The sequence below is a fragment of the Pocillopora verrucosa genome, chromosome 12 (genome assembly GCF_036669915.1).
Source record: "Pocillopora verrucosa isolate sample1 chromosome 12, ASM3666991v2, whole genome shotgun sequence".
NCBI classification, from domain to species: Eukaryota; Metazoa; Cnidaria; class Anthozoa; order Scleractinia; family Pocilloporidae; genus Pocillopora; species Pocillopora verrucosa.
Genome location: NC_089323.1, coordinates 2,388,984 through 2,413,493, shown reverse-complemented (window position 1 = coordinate 2,413,493; position 24,510 = coordinate 2,388,984). Strand labels below are relative to the sequence as shown.

Below are 24,510 nucleotides of genomic sequence, written 5' to 3'. Positions count from 1 at the left end.
ATGTCGGAGGAACACAGCATGCCTCAGGAGACTTTTTGTTAGCACTTCAGTCCAGTCAGCACGCTCTTGACATAACAGTTAAACCCCTCGGCGAAGAACACCAAGACACAGCCCAGAGTTACATTAATCTTGAAGTTACACAACATGCTTTAGGCAATTTCTCTTCAGCACTTCAGTCCCAACAGCGTGCCCTTAACATAAGACTTAAACTCTTTGGGGAAGAACCAATTCCCACCAATTCAATTTTATTTGTTAGCAATACAATATTATCACAGTCCTAGGTGACCCGCAATTAGCAAGCTATTCTAGGCGGGCCACCCTTCTAAAACAAGTGCTGTCTCTGCTAAGGATCACATACCGATACAATTAAACAAAGATAATCATTAATAAAAATACAATTGTTAAATAAAATAAAATAAAATTAAGTCCGTTGAATAATTAAATAATCAATTGCAAAGTTATCAAGATATATAATACAATTGAAACAAGACTTAAACGAAGAGTTACTTTATCAAGAGATATTTACAAATTTCTGAGCAGCGTATATCAACATTCATCTCCTCATTTTCCAAAAGTTTTAACAGGCGATTTTTAAGTTCACGCTTAAACGGGGTTCTGTTTTTAATACGAAGTTCTTTTGGGATGCTATTCCACAATCTTACACCTATTCTAGCAAAAGAAAATAAAAGTTGGTTAGTTCTAGACGCTTTAACGTACAGATTAGCCGTTGCTGAGAATCTTGTGAAATGGTGATGAACCTGCTCGGAGTGGATAAAGAGCATAGAAATATTAGACGGGGCACGGTGATTATCAATGTCATGCATCAAAGAGGAAACCAAATGAGAATAGAGCATAGTTATTGGTAAGATTCTGGAGTTAACAAATAGCGGGGCACTATGAGATTTGCTATCCGCAAAATACATTAGTCGTAGAGCACGTTTTTGTAAAATGAGAACCTTATTTAAATGAGTGTTAGCAGCTTGTCCCCAGGCAATAAGACCATAAGAGATATAGGGTTCAATTAAGGAGCGGTAGATGTTAAGAAGTGTGGCAAATGGGACAAGATGTCTTAACCTGGCAATTATACCAATTCCTTTACTAACTTTAGATGAGATATAATCAATATGATACTTCCAAGAGAGGTTATTATCTATCAGAATTCCTAGATATTTCACAAAAGTTTTTTGTTCTAGAGATACACTTTTTTAAGATCGTTATTATAAATTTTCAAGTGAACTATGTAGTCCAATTTGCGTTGGTAAGGATGGAAAATAACAAAGTTAGATTTACTAGTGTTAAGAGAAAGTTTGTTTGCGTCCAACCAGTCACCCACTTTTGCGAGTTCATCATTAACAACTTTTTCAAGATCCTTAAGATCTTTGTTTGAATAAAGCAAGTTAGTATCGTCAGCAAATAGGTAAAACTCAAAAATCTGGGAGCAACGGTAAATGTCGTTAACATAAATCAAAAAGAGAAGGGGGCCAAGTACAGACCCTTGAGGGACACCACAAACTATCTCTTCTATATTCGACACGGTTGAACCAATTTGAGTCGACTGGTTCCTGTTCAACAAGTACGAAGAGAACCAGTTATTAATTATTCCTCTGACTCCATAATGATATAATTTGTGCAGTAAGATTGAGTGATCCACCGTATCAAAAGCCTTTTTTAGGTCAATAAAAATACCACAAGAGAATAACTTTGCATCAATATTAGTTTGAATTTTGCTTAAGATATCTAAAATTGCATGTTGGGTTGAACACTTGTCACTCAGAACACTCAGACACAGCTGAGAGCTACGTTAATCTCCGAGTAACACAACATTCCTCAGGAGACTTTTTGTCAGCACTTCAGTCCCATCAGCGTTCCCTTGATATAAGACTTAAACTCTTCAGCGAAGAACACCAAGACACAGCTCAGAGTTACTTTAATCTTATATGCTTTACGCAATTTCTCGTCAGCACTTCAGTCCCATCAGCGTGCTCTGGAAATAAGCCTTAAACTCTTCCGAGAAGAACACTCAGACACAGCTGAGAGTTACGTTAATCTCGGAAGAACACGACATGCCTCAGGAGACTTTTTGTCAGCACTTCAGTCCAGTCAGCGTGCTTTTGACATAAGACTTAAACTCTTCGGAAAAGAAAACCAAGATACAGCTCAGAGTGACATTAATCTTGGAGTAACACAACATGCTTTAGGCAATTTCTCGTCAGCACTTCAGTCCCAACAGCGTGCTCTTGAAATAAGACTTAAACTCTTCGGGGAAGGACACTCAGACACAGCTGAGAGTTACGTTAATGTCGGAGGAACACAGCATGCATCAGGAGACTTTTTTTCAGCGCTTCGGTCCAAACAGCATGCTCTTGACATAGGAGCTAAACTCTTCGGAAAAGAACACGCAGACACAACTCAGAGTTACGTTAATCTCGGAGTAACACAACATGCCTCAGGAGACTTTTTGTCAGCACTTCAATCCAGTCAGCGTGCTCTTGACATAAGACTTAAACTCTTCGGCGAATAACACGAAGACACCGCTCAGAGGTATATTAATCTTAAAATAACACAACATGCTTTCGGCAATTTCTCGCCAGCACTTCAGTCCCATCAGCATGCTCTTCACATAAGAAGTAAACTCTTCGGGGAAGAACACCCAGACACAGCTCAGAGTTACTTTAATCTTGGAGTAACACAACATGCTTTAGGAAATTTCTCGTCAGCACTTCAGTCCCATCAGAGTGCACTTAACATAAGAGATAAACTCTTCGGGGAAGAACACCCAGACACAGCTCAGAGTTACGTTAGTGTCGGAGTAACACAACATGCCTCAGGAGACTTTTTGTCAGCGCTTCAGTCCCAACGGAGTGCTTTTAACATAAGACTTAAACTCTTCGGGGAAGAACACTCAGACACGGCTGAGAGTTACGTTAATCTCGGAGTAACACAACATTCCTCAGGAGACTTTTTGTCAGCAGTTCAGTCCCATCATCGTTCCCTTGACATAAAACTTAAACCCTTCAGCGAAGAACACCAAGGCACAGCTCATAGTTACTTTGATCTTGAAGTAACACAGCATGCTTTAGGCAATTTCTCGTCAGCACTCGAGTCCCATCAGCGCGCTCTTGAAGTAAGACTTAAACTCTTTGAGGAAGAACACTCAGACACAGCTGAGGGTTACGTTACTCTTGGAGTAACACAGCATGCCTCAGGAGACTTTTTGTCAGCACTTCAGTCCCATCAGGGTGCTCTTGATAAAAGGCTTAAAGTCTTCGGCAAAGAACACCAAAACACAGCTCAGAGTTACTTTAATCTTTGAGGAACACAACATGCTTTAGGCAATTTCTCGTCAGCACTTCAGTCCCAACAGCGTGCTCTTAACATAAGACTGATACTCTTTGGGGAAGAACACTCAGACACAGCTGAGAGTTACGTTTATTTCGGAATAACACAACATTCCTCAGGAGACTTTTTGTCAGCAGTTCAGTCCAGTCAGCGTGCTCTTGACATAAGACTTAAACTCTTCGGCGAAGAACACCAAGACACAGCTCAGAGTTACTTTAATCTTTGAGTAACACAACACCCTTTAGGCAATTTCTCGTCAGGACTTCAGTTCCAACAGCGTGCTCTTAACATAAGAGTTAAACACTTCGGAGAAGAACACTCAGACACAGCTGAGAGTTGCGTTAATCTCGGTGTAACACAACATGCCTCAGGAGACTTTTTTTCAGCACTACAGTCCGATCAGCATGCTCTTGACATAAGACTTAAACTCTTCGGGGAAGAACACTCAGACACAGCTGAGGGTTACGTTAATCTCGGAGTAACACAGTATGCCTCATGAGACGTTTTGTGAGCAATTCAGTCCTTTCAGTGTGCTGTTGACATAAAAGTTTAACTCTTCGGTGAAGAACACCAAGACACAGGTTAGAGTTACTTTAATCTTGGAGTAACACAAGATGCTTTAGGTAATTTATCGTTAGAACTTCAGTCCGATCAGCGTGCTCTTGACATGATACTTAAACTCCTTGGAGAAGAACACCGAGACACAGCTCAGAGTTTACTTTTCTATCGGAGTAACACAACATGCTTCAGGCAATTTTTCGTCAGCACCTTCAGTCCCATCAGCATGCTCTTGACATAATAGCTAGACTCATCGGAGAAAAACACCCAGACACAACTCAGAGTTACTTTTCTATCGGAATAACACAACGTGCGTTAGGCAGTTTTTCGTCAGTACTTCAGACAAAACAGTGTGCTCTTGACATAAGAGTTAAACTCTTTGGGGAAGAACACTCAGACACAGTTCAAAGTTACCTTTCTATCGGAATAACCCAACATGCCTCAGGCGACTTTTTGTCAGCACTTCAGTCCGATCAACGTGCTCTTGAGATAAAAGTTAAACTCTTCGGCGAAAAACACCAAGACAGCTCAAGAGTTACTTTTCCATCGCAGAAGAGCAATAAGCTTCAGGCAATTTCTCGTCAGCTTTTCAGTCCCATCAGCGTGCTCTTGAGATAAAAGTTAAACTCTTCGGCGAAGAACACCAAAACACAGCTCAAGAGTTACTTTTCTATCGCAGAAAAGCAATAAGCTTCAGGCAATTTCTCGTCAGCTTTTCAGTCCCATCAGCTTGCTCTTGACATAAGACTTAAACTCTCAGGGGGAGAACATCCCGACACAGCTCAGAGATACTTTAATATCGGAGTAATACAACGTGCTTTATGCAATTTCTCGTCAGCACTTCAGTCCTTTCAGCGTACTCATGACATAAGAGTTAAACTCTTCGGGGAAGAACATCTAGACACAGCTTAGATTTACACTAATATCGGAGTAACACAAGATGCTTTAGGCAATTTCTCGTCAGCACTTCAGTCCCATCAGTGTGCCGTTAACATAATTTTCCTGTAAAGAACACCCACACACTTCTAAAAGTTACTTTTCTCTCGAGTAGCCCAACATAGCTCAGGCGACGTTTTGTCAATACTTCAGTCCAAACAGCGTGCTCTTAAAATAAGAGTTAACACTCTGGGGAAGAACACCCAGACAAAGCTCAAAGTTACTTTTCTATCTGAAAAACCCAACATGCCTCTGGCGACTTGTCAGCACTTCAGCCCAATCAGCGTGTCCTTGACATAAGGGTTAAACTCTTCGAGGAGGAACACCCAGACACAGCTCAGAGTTTTTTAATCCAGGAGTAACCGAAAATATGCTTTAGACAATTACTCGTCTGTACCTCAGTCCCATCAGTGCGCTCTTGACATAAAGTCAAGAGCGCACTGTCCTTGCAGCGTGCTCTGGAAATAAGAGTTGAACTCTCTGAGGAAGAACACCTAGACACAGCTGAGTGTTGCTCTTCTCTCAGACATGCACAACATGCCTTAGACGACTTCTCGTTAGCACTTTAGTTCTTTCAGCAAGCTCTTGAAATAAGAGCTGGGCTCTTTGAGGAAGTACACTCAGACACAGCAAGGACTCTTGGAAATCAACAACATGCCTCAGACGACTACTTGTCAGCACTTCAGTTCCATCAAGGTGCTTTTGACATAAGGGATAAACTCTTCACAAAGTGATTGTATAAACTTTGTACTTTCTCGCGGTAAAGCGGTAGGAGATATACTGAGCAACTGTGTTAACGGGATTAATGACTTTAAGTCTAATTACTGAAAAGCGCAGCTTTTTTTTTGTTCAAACTCCTCTAGGGAAACCATTAAAGTTATTTAGTTAAAAACAAGACTTTATCGAGTCTCTAGGCATAGGGAGTGAAGGGGGGGGGGGGGGGGAGAAAGGCAGGGGGCGTGAGGGGAAGGTGAGGCACTCCCCTAACCTTGCTTAGGGGTACACCACCGAGCCTTTCAGACTCGATCTACGCCCGTTTTCAACATCATAATTATATACCAAAAAATTCTACGTGCGGATGAGTCGAAAGCATATCAGTAATTCCTCATCAGTGGCTAATTTGTATTAAGGTTACTTCCCGCCCTTAGGGGCTGAAAAGATCGATTTTTCTTTTATTTGACTAAACTGAATTAACCTAACGTTTATATTAAAAAAATTTCTGAAATCTTCAAAAGCACCCGAGTTATTTAGAAAAACATACTTTCAAATAAAAGTTAATAAATCTGGAAGGTGTCATAATCTCCGACCTGGGAGAGTCCCCTGAGGGAATTTTTGCGGCAACCGCTCATCTTTTGGCTCTTTGCTTATGGAAAAATCTTTGCCCATGGAAAAATTAAAAGCGGAAGAAACTCCTTGATGAAAAAAGAAGAAAAAAAAAACAGGCCCAAAGAAGAAAGAAATAGTACCATTCTTTCAAGAAAAGAAAAAAAATATCTTAAGAGTGAGCGATTGGTACTGGCGGAGCTCCACGCTGGCGTCCACATTTCAAACAAAGAAGTCACCGTCGAATCAAACTTTGCCATACGTAATGTTTAAAACGAGGTTTCTTGTTACTTATGTAAGTACCAGCCTTGATACAAATCGTAATTTTGAAAGCGGTTTGTCGATCCGTTCTCTTGTTCCTCAGCTCATTTTCCGGTCTTTCAATTTTTATCGCGGGTTTTTTCCTTTGCCTTTGGCAACTTTGCACATGATTATATCGTCCTCCTAAACGCTCCACTGAGCGATCGAGATAAAAAAAACGTATCTGCAATGGGTTACTTTTCCCGAAAAATCTTGATCAATCGTCATCGACATCAGGAGGTTCCGTTGTCCCATTGGTTTGCCGTTTCAGGAGGCGAGACAATCTCCTGGCGTGGCGCGATTTCTGGCGCGAGTTGTTTCACATTGAGAGAATTTATAGGGTATACAGATTTAACCAATTTTCGTCCAATTTCGCCAAAACATTCCAGGAATAATGACGAAGGAAAGTGTATCGGGAAATTTTGATATTTCAAATATGTCCCGTGGTGTCCACTTACGCAACACGCCTCGCATATTTATGGCTTCTTCAACTTTAGATGCCGATATCTGGATAACAAATCAGAATATCGAAAAAAGCCTGACACTATTTTGGATTGATGCTTTGTGAATAACACTGTGAGGTCATTTCGCTCGTGCTAGGGCATCGGTCGTTTCGCACCTTACCGGCTCCTGACACTTCCTTAAAGGAAAAGTCGATCGCTTAAATTATATTAAGCGACTCAGCTAGCTAGACAAGAGTTAAACTTATTAGCAGATAAATCTGAATTTGATTGGAAAACGGTAGAAGAATATTCACAGCACGAGCTCGCAGAAAATGAAGATGACGGGATGAATATACGTCGCGCTGAAGAGAGAGCTGAGAAAGTTTTGAAGTCTACTTCCACCAGAAAGACCATTAGGCAAGTTTCCTCAGTTTTTCCCCATCGATTCCACGTTTTACCCCGCCGAGCCATAGAATTTCTGGGTTTATTTCCTGGTGCGGCTAGCTTGATCGCCAATACTTTCTCAGTCGCTCCTTCCTTGATTGCCCGTCGAGACCAGAAAATTGCTTCGCTTGTGGCAAATGTGGTCATTAGAGGTCCGAATACTGCCAGATCGCTCGTTCTGGATTCACAAGGGGTAATCTTGACTGTAGATGACTGACGAATTCATTCGTTGACAAGCAAAGCAAGTGTGACATTTCTGTTATAAACCCTTCATATGATTTGGACAATCTTTCATGTCAAGGTCTTGTCCAAGATTCCGAAAACTATGAGCTTGAATCGTCAGGTGTTTGGTAACTATCACTCTGATGTCCAACAAGTTTCCGTTAAAGGGAAGCTGAAGAGACGAGGTTTGTTGCTGAGGCTATTTCGGAGCTCTTATGTGATAATCGCGTTGAGGAAATATTCGCTCCTCCTGATATTGTCATTGAGTATTTCCGTTGAAGCTAACGGAATAAAAAGAGACTTATCTTGGATTTAAGGCATGATTTAGAGGCGTCAGCTTCCATCCATGTAGAGAATTCGAAAATTGCTTCTACTGTCGTTCAAATTATTTCGATGACCCTTTGCTGTGGAAGTGTCACTTACATCATGACCAAGAATCTCTAAAATCTTCAACCTGGAGGGAGCTGGTCGCCATATCCAACACAGATAAACAAAATGTCGTAAGAATCGTTCAAGTTTGTAGCATGATAAAGGAGCTACAACACATTTCCTGGTAAATTTTTCTTTTATGTTCCCGTCGTCAAATTTATTTGAATATTTCTTTGGTGGCACGCAATCGTGATTCCACGCAGATTTTGTAAGTAAGATAGTTAACTCTAACGATTACTCTGTTCACGATGACATTTTTTTTCTTTTCCTTGAAGAGCGCTGGGACCCAGATTCGATTGACAGATTTGCTTGCCATTATAACACCAAATTGCCAAGATTCAACTTCAGATTCCTCCAACCGGCACAGAAGCTGTGGATGCAGAATTTGGCATCAGAAAACGACGGGCTTGTCCCACTTACCACACTCGTTGGTAAAGTGTTGAGTCACATGAGTGATTGTAAGGCATTCGGTTCTTTAATCGTAACTATGTGGAAGTCTGCATATTTTCGGTCATTACTATGTAGCTATGGTGCGCATTCAAATTTCTTTGTAAGGGACTGGCTGTTTCACCCCAACAAATCGGATTTGTACATTAAGAGTGAAGCAAAGAACGTATTGTTCGGTACCAAGGCATTCAAGTCACGATGTTTGGCGCTTCGTCTTGATTTTGCAGATAAGAATTATTGCCCTTCTTTGAGTTTTGTACGTCCCCTAATGGTTATTGTTCGGCTTGCCAGTCAGTTGTATCCTGAGGTGTCGATGGTAATTCAAATCGCGACTAATCGAAGGTTGTGTTGAAGGTTACGTTTCTTGACTGCATTTCTATTGTTAGTTGTGATTATTTAATACATATTATGGTTACAGTTAAAGTGTGTATTTTGGGAGATTTTGTCTATTTATTTTGTATATACCCCCGGTGTTCCATGTTCGGTTGAAGCCCGTGTAGCCCCCCCAGCGCGGTTTGGCTGTATTGTAATAACGCTCCTCGGTGGAGCTATACGTTTGTGCATGTTTGGCCGCTGCCTAAGAGACACAATGCGTGGGGATGCTTAGTTTGTTTAGACGAAAGTAGTTATATTGTTACATGTAATGTTCGGTGTGTTTGTTTTGTTTGTGTTGAAGGCCGCCGGTTCCCGAATCCAAACATAATGGTGGGGTATATTTGATCTGCAATCTCAAGAGGTGTGAGCTTTGTTTGATAATTTTATCATCTCGTTGTTTTTCTCTTACGGAGACACTGTGATGTAGGGCTGGATAAAATGCACATCCCGGTAGTGTTAAGAACATTCGACCTGTCGCTGGGAATGTCTTGTTATTGCTGTTTTATTCACCATTTGTTTCCTGTTCAGAGTCCTTACACCCGCAGTCCCGGCGAGTGTGACTTCTCTGTTGTATTCTCATCGATTCGACTCAATTCAGATTTTAAATTTCCTCATTCATGCTCTTTGTTTGCCTCCCCCTTTTGGTTTGTTTTCCTTTTTTGCCTTTCTTTATCACTATCAGGATGCGTATACTAGAAGACTGACTGACTCGTCCTAAATAAACTTTTCACATTGAATGTCTCGTGTAAGTATAGTCAGAATATGTCATTTCTGACGTTTGATTGACATGGAAACGAATGAGTCAGAAATTAATATGCTGATGGCACGTTGGAGAGGTTTGTGTGGCGTCGTGGAATTTTCGGATTATTCAAGCGTTTTGCGGGAGAATTTAGTCATTCTGAGTCGGTCAGTCTTATTTTTGACCACTTTCGTTTTAGTATTTGTCGTAATTTTGGTATTTCAACTCCCTGTAAATATCATTACAATCATTGATTTTTCTTTGTGATTAAAAGTGTAACCAAGTTAGTTTACTCTTTCCTTAGGGTATCGTGCTACTGCATTAGATGAGGAATACGTTTCCACACATTTTTGGCCACATCTAAAGAGTGGTTTTTAGTGGTTTTTCGTATCTGGCGTAGCGCAAATTCCTTTTGTAAAACCCCTAGTTTCAGGGTGCACATGTTACGATTGTATCAGGATGCGAATATTAGAAGACTGACTGACCCATCCTAAATAAATTTTTCGCATTGAATATATCGTGTGAGGGTAGTCAGAATGACAACTTTACGCTGACTCTAAAATATGAAAAAAATAAATCAGTCCCCACACCTCAGATCCTGTCTCAGCACGTAACAATTTTTCTCGTTAAAATTTTAGGACATGCACCTCATGTTAAGGACATAAAAGATGTGAGAATATTTTTTCTTTACAAGCTGCATCAGCTGCGTGCCAACGAAGATTTCGACGAGGACTGACAAAGACAGTTTCTCGTCTGCGGTGTTCAGGTCAAGATTAAAACAAAGAACTATCGTTACTGTATAATTAGTTAATTGCCTTTGTGTTTTTTTTTTCTACGGCGAAATCTATGGTAATAATGGGTAGCTGTGTTCGTTTCTTTTTACATAACATGTTATTTTTTACCATTTAAGTGCGGCAAAGGTTCCCCTTGGTTAATGCTCTAGAGTTTCGTTGCTGTAGAGTAATTTTCTTAGCAAACCAGAAGCTAACTTTTAACGAAATAATCAGCTGTATCACGAGGCACGATGATTTTTTCCCCTAGAAGTCATCCGACAGTTCCACTGCAAACTGCTCCTTTCCTCAGAGATTGCAAAGGCAAAGGACATCATCGTCGAGCCGGTCAAACGGAAAACGACTCAGTTTATAGTCATCTGATTCAAGTTAATCTCAAATAGGGATTTTAATAGAGAAAACCCTTCTTTAGTTTAAGTGCGGCGTTGCCATGTGACCCATTGCGCTCACTGATGGCGAATAACTGACATAAGTGATATAAATGAATATTTCGTGTGCATCGACTTTCGCACAGCACTTGGATTCGCTACCATCTAATTCCGTAATACTTGTGTTCCTTTAATTATCTCGTTGCAGTGCTGTTATGACAATGACATTGCTACTGTCGTTGCGTTTAGTTTCTTGAGGGCAGGGGGGAGTTGATGGCTCGTGGGATGGATTTTCGGAAACCTACCGACACACGGAATACACGACCCTTTGGAGCTTGTGTATATCCCGCAACAGGATATCGGTCAGCTCAGGAAAGGGCTTGAACTTTATTACAAATGATGTATTTCTGTTAAAATACGATTTAAACTACAATTGGTAGGACTTTAAGACCTGAAAGTTACAACTTCGCCCTCGCTGTCCAGCTGCTAACGAGCGGACAAAAAAAGATTTGTTCCATTTTGGTACAAGCCGCCATTTAGAGACTATGAAATACGAATTGAGAAAAGCAAATACTTTCTCTAAAACGGTTAAATTATCGAAACGCGACGGATCGCGTGTATCTGTATTCAGAGCCACAGGTAAATTGCATGCCATGCCAAACGGCGGTAAAAATAAAATAAATCACTTTTTTTCTCATGACCATTATCGAGTCTGTTACTTATAGAAATATTTTTTAGTCCAAGCCGAACAGCATCTAACTTAAGATTTTGTCCGGTGTATGTCACTTTGACCTCAAGCCCATCGGTTCTGGAGTGAGCGTGACATAAGGGCAAAGTGTTGTCATGTATTATGGGAGGTCTTCATCTAGTTTCGTGAACGAAACTCTTCTTCCACGTTCCGAAATGTATAAGATTTATCCTTTCTTTATCTTTTTTAAACGGAGACTAGTGAGCAACACAAAGAAAGACTACCTGGCATTGTGACTTTTGGTTATTTTTTCCGACACGTTTTGTCTCTAGCTAAGACATCTTCAGGGATGATTACAATTAACATTGAACAGTAAATATAGCACATTCCAGTCCCTAAGTATGACTTCCAGCGGAAATGAATAATAACAGAAACATGTTGTAAACCGACGTAACAAGAAACGTCTTGTTATGAGCCCTACACTCAAGCATTGTTTCTCATTTACGACCGGAAAATACGATGAAATAAATCTTGTCTGCAATGTTACTCGTTTCAAAAATGTACCATTGTCAGCTGAGTGAACAGTAAATTACTCACGCTCGTTTATCGTAAATAAAACAAGCCGACAGCCTGAGACAGGAAACCATCAAAGCACATGTCATGAGACTAGCACCCACAGTATTAAACGAAATATCTTGGTTAAGAAAACGAACCGAGTCAGCAACACAATCCTGTGACGGAACTTTGAAGAAAGTAGTTGTTATTTCTGTTAAGACTAAGTCAGGGAATTTTGAAGAACAGGCGTGTTTGTGAGTCGTCCATTCTGTTTTTTTTTTTTTTTTGTGTGCATCTTTCAAGCAAGCAGAAGTAAGCGTTAGGTGAGCGCTATGGACGAAAAAGAAGTTATTCCTGCTCTATCGCGTGTTTTGAAAAGCATTGTTCAGGGGGGCCATGTTTATTTCAAAAAGGAAATTGAGCAATGCTGAGTGTATTTTCCAGATTAAAAAGGGAATTTCCCTCATTAAGGCGCTTAGGCATTTAGCTTATAAAGGGTCAGTTTAAAATTTCCGTGTGGTATGAATAGCAAGTCATAACACAACCACTCTCCGGATAAATTTCGAGTTGCTTTCTCGCAGTTCGTGCAATAATCATTCAGATAATCAGTTTGTGTGTCTGCCATCATGATATTTCTCACTCTAACTTGAAATTCGAGGTAGGTGAGTAACAGTTTTCTTCAACTACACCTTAAGTTCTTCATGTCGACGAATCCGGTGACAAAGTTTGGACGGCCAGAAGTCACGGTAAAGCGCAGTAGGGAGAATCTGATTTACGCGCAGATGATCGCTTTTTGTCGCTTAGGAATGTAACTTCACGCAATTGTTCGCCTTTTCAAACAAATGAATGCGTATTTTCTCCAAATGAACAGCGAAAGGTTTATTAACGAACGTTTTGAGCCGCTTTTAGCAGAAATTAAAACGCAATCTTTTGTACCCTTCAATTTCCTGTTATCATCAATTGCGCAATAATTTGTTTCTTCGTGCTTGTTGTTCATGCCATGCAAGTTTGCAATCCCATTCATTTAGAATATCTTGTTGGAAGTTAATACTTTGAAAACTTGAAAGAGTTTTTAAATCTCATAAACATGTAAATTAAAATACCGTGATATTATGATGTCAAACGTGAAAATATTTTTGAAGGACTTTAAGTTCTAAGATGCACATTCATCCTATAGCGTCACAATCTTCGATTTCTCGGTTTCCGCATTGTAATAAGATATGATTGTTTCGGTTGAACCTCGAGGGAGAAATCTTTTAGTTTCAATAACAAAGTGCTGGGACTTGGCATCCAAACAGAAAGCAGATTCAAAGCGTAAATCTTTATTCTAATTAGAGATGAGTTTTCACCTTTTCTCAAGTCAATTTAGCTGTGTAGCCACTTTCCGTATCCATGCCGTTATGCGCAATTGATAGAGCCAGTGCGCATGTGCGATTAAGTATTTATTAAAACGAGAATAGCATGACGAAAGAATATTTTACCTTTTCCTCTCACATATATCAATCGCTGTTTAATTTCACTTTATATGTATCTATGCTTCAACAAATTGAATCTTTCTCAGGATTTAGGTCGAGGATAGCTGTCTCCAGTGCTAACGCCGAGAATGGCTTTAGAGCCTTTTACAAACGAGCAGCTGAATTACTTCAAATTTGCCTCAGTTGTACTCAATGAGTTCGCCACTGCTTTGCGTCAGACGTTCAAATCCATGTGGGACAATAGATTTGGACATCGTCCCGGATATCACCTGTGGGATAACTCCACGGTAGTAAGAAATTTGTTTCTCGCTGAAGAAGGTGGAAAAAGCAAAGTTCCTACACACATCTCCTATGAAGAATGGGATTGTACCGCTCTGTTCCAGGCCACCATCTATGCAAGGTCCTTCGCTACGCCAGATAGCAAAGGTCATTACAAGACACTCAGTGAAATGTACGTAAGGCACCATAAAGTACCTCCCGGAAAGTTACATCCATCTGTTGTGAGTCCAAGTGGAAATACCGCCGAAACCTTCGCTCTTGCGATTGATCAGCTTCGACTTTTACGAAACTCCCTTTGTCACGCAGACAGGTAAGAGATTGATAAACCACCTTTTGACCAATACGTGAAGCTTGCTAAAGAAGCATTCAAAGCTCTTGGAATCATAACAGATCCCATTGATGCCATCGGTGGACTAACAGAGTCTGACTTTCCCACCAAAGAAGTTCGCAAATTGGAAGAAAGTCTTAGACAGGAGACCAGATCATACATCGAGTGGCTCGAAGAACTAAGATCAGGTGTCGAGTGTCTCGAAGAAGTGAAATCAGGTGTCGACAAATTAATAGCACAGGGGAATGCGATAAAAGAAAAAGTTGATGACCTCGCTTTGTTGAAGGGAGAAATAGATGATTTGAAACTTAACATGGATGAAGATCAAACAGGTATAAACCGATTAAAAGCTTTATAGAATTTTTTGACTAACAACAATTTAAGATGTAATATGGCAGTCTTATAACCATTAGTTTGGCCGGGAGGAACTGAAAAGAAATAGCAGCGCTTCTGTTCTTTACTCTAGTAATAATAGTTCAACGGGGCAACTTCCACTTTTCGCAAAAGTGCTTCGTACATGTCTTGAAAATCCTGTCTTCTTCCCTAAGATGAATTTATTCTATAATCAGAATATCACCTTAAACTATCTGTTATCTTTTATTTTAAAACAATTTGTTTAAGAAGTAAGCCGCAGCCACTATATTTACCGGCATCGTGACTCTTGTGGGATGTTGTTAAGATTACAACCTCACGGAAAGAGCAAGAAGCTCTTGATTAAAGCTGTGTCCCTAAAACATGATTTCCACATTTTTAATGGTACAGTAAAATGTACTATTTATTATCATTGTTATTTTTCTCTTCAAACTACCTACATGAGCTCTTTCATAATTGCATCAATTTGCTTCTTTTAAGATTCAAGGCCATTCCTTCCACCATCAAATCTTCCTTCAAAGGTTCCACACTTCACTGGCCGTCAGAGAGAAAGTGAAGACATCAGCAGTCACTTAACTTCCAAACGTTCCCGGATCGTGTCGGTATGGGGCTCGCCTGGTTTTGGTAAGACTTCTGTGGCAACTGAAGTCGGACATCGACTTCAAACTGGTGGATTTTTCATATACTTCTTCTCCATGAGAGGGCTTCTTTCAAAGGTCGATCTGACCACGCAGCTTCTGAGCTTCTTTGGAAGACACTCCACAGGAGGTCAAATTCCTCAGCAGATGTCCATAGAAGAACTTTTTCTCTTTCTAAGAGACATTTCAGGTGAATTTGTGATTATTCTTGACAATGCCGATGAATTACTCGAAAGTGGAGCACCCAATGTGAAGGAGGATTTCATCAACCTTCTGGAAGTCATTCTTAGTCAATTCAAAAGTTTAACATTTCTTCTTACCACAAGGGAATCTCTTGAATTTATGAATGTGCATTTTGAAGGCCATCAAGCAGTAAGAATAGGGCCATTATACGAGTCCTTCTCTCAAACCTTAGTCGGCGGATTACTTCCTAAAGCGACCGCGTCTGACGGCTCAAAAATTGCGAAAATCTGCGGGTTCGTACCTTTGGCCATGAAACTGTTGTGTTCCTCCATTACTGAAGATAATGCTCAGCCGAGTCAATTTTTAGATACCTTCAAGGAATCAATAGAAAGTAGCCTTTTCGAGCTGTTGGACAATCCAGATTATCCAAGCTATCTGCGATTAAAGTTCCTATTTGAATCCTCTTTTCAGAGACTCTCTTTATCAGTCTTTTCAGCTTGCTCTTGAAATTAGAGCTAGACGATAGTTACTTTTCTCTCGAAGTAACCCAACATGCCCCACGCGACTTTTTGTCAGAACTTGAGTCCAAACAGCGTGCTCTTGACATTAGAGACTATTCGGGGAAAACATCCAGACACACCTCAGCGTTACGTTTATCTCGGAGAAAGGCAATTTCTTGTCAGCACTTCAGTTCGATCAGCGCGCTATTACAGTTTTACAATTAAAATGAAAGATTTTTCGCTTCATTTCAACGTTTCATTGCAGAAACTCGATTAAAAACATTTCATGTCTCAATATGAGTTTATTTGAGATGAAGACAAGTTTACATTCACTCTATAATATGAAAAAATAAATAAATTCCCACAGAATCAAGGTCTCAATATCCCTGACTTCACTGCTTTTTGTTTTTGTTTACACCATAGTCTTGTTAATGTTCGTGTATCCAGCCCCTACACATGATAGCAAGATTTTACTCTCTCCTCCTGCTACACTGTTGTCGTCATCACTCTGTTGTGCTTGTATTTTGAACATCACTCCAAAAAATTCTTTTAGATGCCTCAAAAATTGAATGCTGTAAAAGAGTTGATGATAGCACTGAGAAAATTTTCAAAGAATTACTCAGTAGAAAGGAAAAAATAACATTTATCATGACATTGATGATGAACCTTCCACCACCAAGCCGTCTCTCCCCTCCCTCCCCACTTACTTTTCTCCATTTCTCCTTCCTTCCAACACTTTCCTTTCTTCCTGTCTATCTCACCTCTCTTTCATCTCCTTCTATTCTCCATCATCTCCCTTTCTTTCCTCTCTTCCTATTATCCATTCGACCTTTCCTCTATCTGAGCTGCACTTGTCTTCATTTCCCATCATCCTCTACACCTCACCTCCCTGCCACCCTGTCCCTCTCCTTCTTCCTATCTCCCCTCTCTTCTTTATCTTTTCCTTCCTCATCATCTCCTCTCCTTCTCTCTTTCCCTCTCCATCCCTCTGTCTCCCTCCATTTCCCCCTCCCTCCCTCCCTGTCCTCCTCTAAATTTCTCTCCCTCCTCCTGCCCTCCTGCTACCTCATTCCCCTCCACTGTGCACTCCAAATACCCCCTACAATGCTTCTATCCTCTCTCCATTCCCACTCCCTCCCTGTCTCCTCCTGTGTCCTCCATCATACTCCCTAACACTGCCTCTTCCCACTTTTCAATCTCTCTGTTTCTCCTCCTTCTCCCTACTCTCCTTTGTGCAATTGAATGAGAGCCAGACTGATGCCAAGCAGTTACAAAAATCTTTCCAAATAACACACAACAGATCATAACTCCAGCAAACAGAAAATTGTGTGAATTTATTTACTCTTTTCACTGAGAGACATTATCAACTACTTACGTAAATGGAGTCAGTGGACCAGTGAGAATTTTAGAAACATCCCTTTGTCCCAGAATCATGTAAAGGAGAACAACACTCTGATGGCGAGAGTCAACACAGCCTCCCTATCAAAGGAGAAAGATCAATAATAATGGTGATTCATATATACAGATATACTTTAATCATTGTTTTAAAAGCTGGTATGAGTGTAAGCCTGATCACCAGCTGCCAAGAGCTCTTAATGAAGTGCATTTTGATTGAGTGTCATACATCCAAAACTGAAAGCAATCACAGTAGCCAACCAGAACAAAGGAACGTATCACGAGCCAATGAAGGATCAAAGTATAAACAAGGAAACTGACCAAAGCAGGAAAAACCTTACCTTGTAAATTTCTTCAAGTAACATTTCAGCTGCCTGTTTGCCAAGATCCTCAGGGACAACTGGCTGACCCTCCCCTACTGGGGTAGATGATGTCTGAACACTTAGCATGGCACCAGTTGTTGATTCTGCAACTAATGAGATCCCAAACCCTGGTGACCTGGAGGAAGACATTTTTAATCATGATTATCATTAATCTGATGACTAATGGTGTACCATGCTTATGACAAAAGAACACATTGCATCTTTGGTATTAAGAGACTCTGAAAAGCTTGCTTATCGTAATATCACCAGCACAACAGCAGTGCACTGACTCAGTTGCATTAGCAAATCTGGGCGCGAGAACTAGCAAGCGTTTTAACTTTGCCTTCTTGGACAAGACACCTTACCCTCACAGTTCCTCTCTCTGCTCAGGAGTATGAATGGGTACTGATAACTTCTTAAGTAAATCTAAAAAATGTCAAGGAAAATTTACAATGGACGGTCACCCCTTGCAGGGGAGGAGTAGTAAAACTTCTCATAAATTTTGCCACTGTGGATATTAAGAAATATGGTTTTCGTTTTCTCATGAGCACAGGACAAAGAAAAAATTCTGAGTCCCCATGAGGAATTGAACCTCAAACCTTCAGATTCCACACTCCCATGCTCTACCACTGAGCCACAGAGACTCTAAGGCCCATTAGGAATTTCATATATGACACATATCCTGCACTCTGCTAGGATCGGCAATGTTGATAGCACCACATTTTGTAAATAGAAGAAGAAACATGGTAAGCTTTATGCTTAGTAAGGAAATACAGAAAGATAATTTTTTGTCTTGCTATGGATATTTACTGCATGAATTGTGGTGAAACATGATGATTCCCCGGTAAAAAAGTTAAAGGTTTGTTTTAAAATGACATACTTTCCAGATTGACCTCCTTTGCAGTGATCTGTATAAATGTAGATATCAGACACAAACTGGTTCAATACACCACGCACTGCATCAACCACCCTATTACAAATAGCTGGAGAAACTCTCATAGCATACCTGTTTAAGGTTTGGTTAAGGAAAATCAACTTTTTTTCAAAAAAAAAATTAGTGGTCTATGTGTAATGGTCTCTGTAACAGCAAAAATGTTATCACAAAAACTTGAAATATCTTTTATTGAGACAGCAACAATACTAGTTGTAGAAGTAGTAGGTTGAAGCTAATAAAAAAAAATTATTTAAGAGAACTGTGCCAAGAGCAACTTTTGGTAAACTGACTTAAAAAGTGATAACACATAAATACAAGAGGACTATGAAACAACATGCAGTATGGATTATGTGAGAAAAGGTGTGCCTGACAAGGAAAAACGCTAACAAATTTAACAAAAAACACTTACAAGGGGGTATGAAAAATGCAAAGAATGAAATAAGTCCAAAAAAATTACATGAAAAATAATCAGCAAGCACTTTGATCTTGCAGTCCCTGTAATATAGCTGTAACACTTATACCGAGGGGAAAAGTAAAGGATACACAAGGCCTCTTATTCTTTTTATCTTACCAGGATCTGTGAATTGTAATGGCCGCAAGTTTCTCCTCACAGGACAAGAGAATACCACCTCCCCTCCTCCCTCTGGAGGTGCTCCCCTTTTCACAATCTGTGACAAAAAAAGTCAATTAAATGATAATACATTATTTCCTCACATTCTGAACAGCAACAATTGAAGAAATTGATTAAAAAAGAAAGGAGTTCAAATCTCATGGGATTGTCTTATACACCAACTTTGCCCCAATTCCATTGTTTTGGTAAAAAATTTGGCCCCTGTAATGTTTAGTAAGAATGATCTATTGAGGTCCTCTTTTCTCTACAAACCAGAATAAAGCAATTTCACATTACTGTCTAAGTCAATATTAATTATTCATGTACTTCACCTTCTGTCTTCTTTTTTGATCTAAGTTGTTTTAGTTAAGTCTAGTTTAGTGAATAACTTTTAATCCTAAATTAAGGGGCACTATACCAGGTATCTAGGTGTGCGCCTCTCCTCTCTTCTCTAACATTTAAATGTACATAATTAGAATTGCTTAGCTATTATGGTGACCTTGTTGATTACATAACTTAACTTACTACTTCATGGAGTAGAGACGTATTCAATCATGTTGAAAGGGGCAGCTGAGTCATATCATTTAACTTTCTTTCCAGCTAATTTCACTGAAGGTACAATTAATGCACGACTCAATCTTTTGCATGTGTTAAAATCCTACTTGGAAAATCATTAATAATGATAATAATAATAATAATTTAATTAATTAATGATAGCTAATGATACCTTCAAATCTGGCCCTTCATCATCCACCACAAACTTCTTTACCAGAGGGAGAGTAACTGTTTTAATGATGTCAACCTAAAATAACATCATTCAGCCATCATCAAATTCTAGGAAAGGCATATTTCTCAGAAGTAATCTAATTATGCACCTTTATATGAGCTCATTTTCCATCTTGTTTTTGTCTACACTATTAGATATGTAGCAAGAGTTTTTACAAAACAGAGAGAAACTGGAAAAAAATCAACACAAATTAGAATTATACATTTGATCTTTTTTGTATTCACCTATAACTCTTTACAACCTAACATTTGCCATACTCTTTGATTCTCTATACATTTGCTTTGATGATGACAAGAAGAATTTGTGTAACAATCAAAGCTTCTTATGTTGGTGATCATTTCTGTTATTCTCATGATCTTCTTGAATTATACAGCAGTGTACTTTAAGGAGAAGTTAGAAGCTCATCACTCTGAGAGCTTAAAGGGTCAATTCTCTGCAATAAAAAAATATGACATTATTTCTGGCTTACTGTTGGATCATGTCTGTCATTTGTTATTCCTTTCAGAGTAAGTCTGATAGGTTTCTTGCAAAATGGTGCCAGCAGTACCACTGCTTCTAGGTAATAACCAATGGATCTTTGAGGATTACAGTCATGGTCAATGGTTCCTCCAGTTAACAGGCCAGGTTTATAAAACAGCATTGTACCTTTGGAAAAGGAAACAGAATAACCAAACATATGAATAATATAGCTTTAATAATGAGGTCCCATTAGGAAGGAGGGGGGGGAGGGGCAGGTGTCCCCTATAGTATTAATGTTTAGCTTAAACATCCTGTATCCTGTTACTTCCTGTAGTTTCTATCCTAAAATTCAAGTACATCCTGGAATATCTATTTTACATATCCCTTTAATTTTTTCCTTAAGTATCCCGTATCCTTATAACCTTTAGCAAAATATTCCGTATCCCAATAACCCCTAATAGGACCTCTATAATGGACATTATCTGGCCGGGCAGTGCTATCATTCATTAAAATCTTGTAAACAAATAACCAAAATTATCTGATCAATGATCTGAAGACTTACCTGTTTCATTAATTTCTATTCGTGATCCGTTTGTTACCTTGTCCAGGATCCGTATAAAACTTGCTTCAAAATCTTTAAAGGGTTACATAGACAGCAAAAATTCTCAAATTACACGGCAAAACACGAAGCATATTTTATATAAGTTTTTTGCAGCTGAAGTCAGCAGCTGAAAAGGCTGTGTTTTCTATAAACAGTTCAATAATGGACGCACCTTTCAGCCCAGGATCGTCTTCAACAGCTCTTATGTTTTTTATTTTCACTGATTTACCGCTAAGCGTCGCCAAAAGAAGTCTTTGTCGGAAAAAATTACAACCTTCGTATGTCAAATCAGCCGCCATGTTGAAAAACGCACGTGGGTGACCTTTCCACTTGTCATATATGATGTACTCTTACACTCTGGATTTTGCTGCTGGACCAGTAATTTACGTTTTCGTTAAAATGGCGGACGACGATTTGGAAGGGTGAGTGACAATGACATTCCAAATCAGCGAATCTTGAGATCTTTTCCGCAGTGATTCACTTGTAGACAACTACATACTGAATTAACGTTTTTTCGCATTTTATATGTCGATCAAAAGTCATTTCTTGTCGCAGTGGTTGATAATAGTGGAAACGAAGCAATCGTTGTCCAATTTACTTTTTAACGGCTAAAGTCGCGATGGAGAACTTTCTCGATTTTCTTCTAGGTATGACGATGACCTCGATGAGGTCGAAGAAGAAGACCACTTTGAAGATGTAGATGACTTAGAGGTCAGCTTTCTAGCCATTATTTTCTGAATAAGTTAATTTAGTGGATCTACCATAATTTTGACAACGCACGTGTAATTTCGGTTACATGTGAGTCAAACATCACTCACTGATTATCAGAATCTAATAAATGAAAATTTTTAGTTTGATATAGTAACGATACTCTCAGAGAGGATAGTAATGATCTTTTTCCCGACAATGTAGAATGACGTCCCAGTTTGAAGGCACTTACATTTCTTTCAAACTCAGAAAACCATCGTGTCCGGAATAATAATGTGTCATGACCAATCATATGTGAGATCAGGATGTGTAGGCAAAATTAAATACTAGTGTACAAGCTAATCAGCGCTTACTGCGTGAGGCTGAGATTTCTCACACCTGACTGACGGCTGGCTGCCATGTTTTCTTGCATAGATCAAATTTTATAAAGTAATATTCACTCTGAAGTTCATGGTTTTCTGAGTTTCACAGTAATCAAAAGTGGTAAAATACTTCTTTATAGCTATTTTCCTTTCCTGGTGGAGGTTGTATCTAATATCCTACTGTGTTTTTTTTTCAGCCAACAGAAGACACAGATAATATTGACATTTTGCCCACAACAGGTATGGTTTGCAATAACTTTTCAACAGTGTTCTATAAAATCTCAGTTAAATAAGGTAATCCACTAGAACAAAGCCAAAAACTCGAGAGGTTGTGGCCACTTAGCCTTAAAGAGTTAACCATGTTAATTATAAGACACAGGATGAGGAAATGTTTCTTGCATTTCATTTTATTTAAGTAGGGAAGTTACATGATCCTTCAAAGTTGCTACTACAACCCTCATAAGTGAATTTCCCACAATGTCAGGCTGAAGAACATTTTATAACAATTATTGGACATTTTAATTGCTTAAATGTAATGTTAATTCCCTCTTTTTATGTCAATTTGCAGAAGAAAGCCAAGAACCAACAAAAAGAATCACAACACCATATATGACAAAATATGAGAGAGCAAGAGTATTAGGAACTAGAGCACTACAGATAAGGTACTTGACCCTTTAACTCTCAGAAGTGATTAACATGTAACTTCTCCCTGTAATATCCATACATTATTCAGCAAACAAGTGATGAGAATACTCAAACTCATCAGGTACAAGATATCACCTTGATTGAACACCAAATTCTTGTAACCAATTAACAAGGAAATGTGTTGCAGCAAGAGGGGAGAATTAACAATCAGATCTTGGGAGTTAAAGGGCTAGTTAACTCAACAAAAAAGAAAGTTAAAGCCCTAATGGTAGAGATTGCAATCTTAATTTATTTAGCTTTGCCTAATTATCTCAGGCAGGGAGACCACTACAGCTTTAGCCAATTACAGAAAATCCCACATTACCAATGACAAGACCAGACCCTCCCCCCCCCAATTCCCAGTAAACAGGCTAGACTACATCACAGTAATCTCGTAAGTGGGTTCTTTAACATCCCCTGCCTAACCAAATAGACTAATTAATAGAAAAAGGAGGCAGGACCTACGGTTTATTCGTCCTCATCCGAGAAGACTAGAATGTCTATCCATTTCTTGACATTATAGAAAGGTAGCACATTCTCCTCAGTTATTTTAAGACCTTGAGTGTTGGTCTGGCTGGGGCATGAACCCTCAATCTCCCGCACAACAGTCCAGTGCTCTAACCAATTGAGCTAACTGGGAGGCAGTCTAAGATTTTAAGTTATACTTTGGCTACAGACTATTTCAGTCCATTCTGGCAAGACCACAATTTTTATCTGTTGTGTTTTGATAACCAGTATGGGTGCCCCGGTTATGGTGGAACTTGAAGGTCAGACAGATCCTCTACAGATAGCCATGAAGGAACTCAAGTAAGAATTTTAATGAATTTTTTTTTAACAGAGTATTTAAGGTAAAACTTACAGCGTAATTAGTTTAACAGCCCGTACCAAGTTGACTCAGCAATGTAATCCAAAGAGAGTTTTTAATATCTCTACTTAGATCTCTGTTTTGTGATAGTTGATGTGTGCTAAGCCAGAATAAACTACTACATAGAAAAAAAGGGTTAATTATCTACATGTATAGTGGGCAGCATAGCCAATGGGATGGCAGCATCTGTGATATAATTCATACAGATTTATGATAATATTTATTAGACTATATGACAAATGAACCTGGAAAAATAGTGGCAGAAGTTGCAAACCTCTTACGTAATTCTTTTTCAATATTATTTCAGAGCAAGAAAAATCCCCATTATTATTCGGCGATATCTTCCAGACGGAAGCCATGAAGACTGGGGGATAGATGAACTGATCATCACTGAATAAAACTGCATTGGTGGTAGTTTAGTTGTCAGCATTTGTTTGATGTTTTGATGGCTTACTTATGTGTGCATCTTAGTTCATTTTATGTCCATATTTACAAATTAAAAATACTACCCATTCCTTTTTTTAACCCTACCCATGAGAGTTCTGTATATCCTCAAGAGATTTTCAATTATTTCACACCTGCAGTGTATTTTTGTAGTATGTTAATAATGTATTTTGTCATGTTTGAAAAATGCTTTTGATAAACAGTAAAAAGAGATCAGTCTCTGCTTTTACTTCAGTTCTGTGCAAAATTATCATTCTGTGTTTCAAAATAATCATATACCTCCTACTAAACTCACTTTCTCAGTCCATACTGTATGCTATGGATCAAGATTTTTCACCTTGGATATATGGCCAGTGCATGAAGCCCATAGCTCATAAATCTGTGTGTAAAAAATTAGGATCTGTAACTTACAGTACAGACTGAGAAAATGAGGTCAGTAAGATATATATTGTATCTTCAGGTTCAAATGGAGGGTGAAGATTTTCATTTAAACAGATTTTGAATTTACTGGGTGGTACCATGAAATACAGCCCCCTAAACTGACCAATCATAGCACACACATACCAA

At 39.2% G+C, this 24,510-nt stretch overlaps 3 protein-coding genes and 1 pseudogene across 3 annotated transcripts; 3 read left to right on the top strand and 1 right to left on the bottom strand.

Moving 5' to 3' along the window:
* LOC136277371 (uncharacterized) lies at positions 1-3,313 on the top strand. The gene is made up of 3 exons (XM_066159400.1): positions 1-37; positions 1,962-2,477; positions 2,592-3,313. The coding sequence occupies exons 1-3, from the start codon at positions 1-3 to the stop codon at positions 3,311-3,313; spliced, it is 1,275 nt and encodes a 424-aa protein (XP_066015497.1).
* Positions 3,314-12,556: 9,243 nt separating this feature from the next.
* LOC131783241 (uncharacterized) lies at positions 12,557-15,739 on the top strand (annotated as a pseudogene).
* A 275-nt stretch (positions 15,740-16,014) lies between these two features.
* LOC131783232 (RNA 3'-terminal phosphate cyclase-like protein) lies at positions 16,015-21,192 on the bottom strand. The gene is made up of 9 exons (XM_059099960.2): positions 21,053-21,192; positions 20,842-20,913; positions 20,290-20,465; positions 19,761-19,835; positions 18,967-19,091; positions 18,370-18,495; positions 17,469-17,625; positions 17,108-17,211; positions 16,015-16,304 (listed from the first exon to the last, which is right to left on the bottom strand). The coding sequence occupies exons 1-9, from the start codon at positions 21,177-21,179 to the stop codon at positions 16,145-16,147; spliced, it is 1,122 nt and encodes a 373-aa protein (XP_058955943.2). The 5' UTR covers positions 21,180-21,192; the 3' UTR covers positions 16,015-16,144.
* Positions 21,193-21,263: 71 nt separating this feature from the next.
* LOC131783263 (DNA-directed RNA polymerases I, II, and III subunit RPABC2) lies at positions 21,264-24,177 on the top strand. Its single transcript, XM_059099990.2, has 6 exons — positions 21,264-21,302; positions 21,528-21,591; positions 22,148-22,190; positions 22,519-22,612; positions 23,370-23,441; positions 23,807-24,177. Exons 1-6 carry the CDS (start codon positions 21,280-21,282, stop codon positions 23,895-23,897), a joined length of 387 nt encoding a protein of 128 aa, XP_058955973.1. The 5' UTR covers positions 21,264-21,279; the 3' UTR covers positions 23,898-24,177.
* Positions 24,178-24,510: the final 333 nt, after the last annotated feature.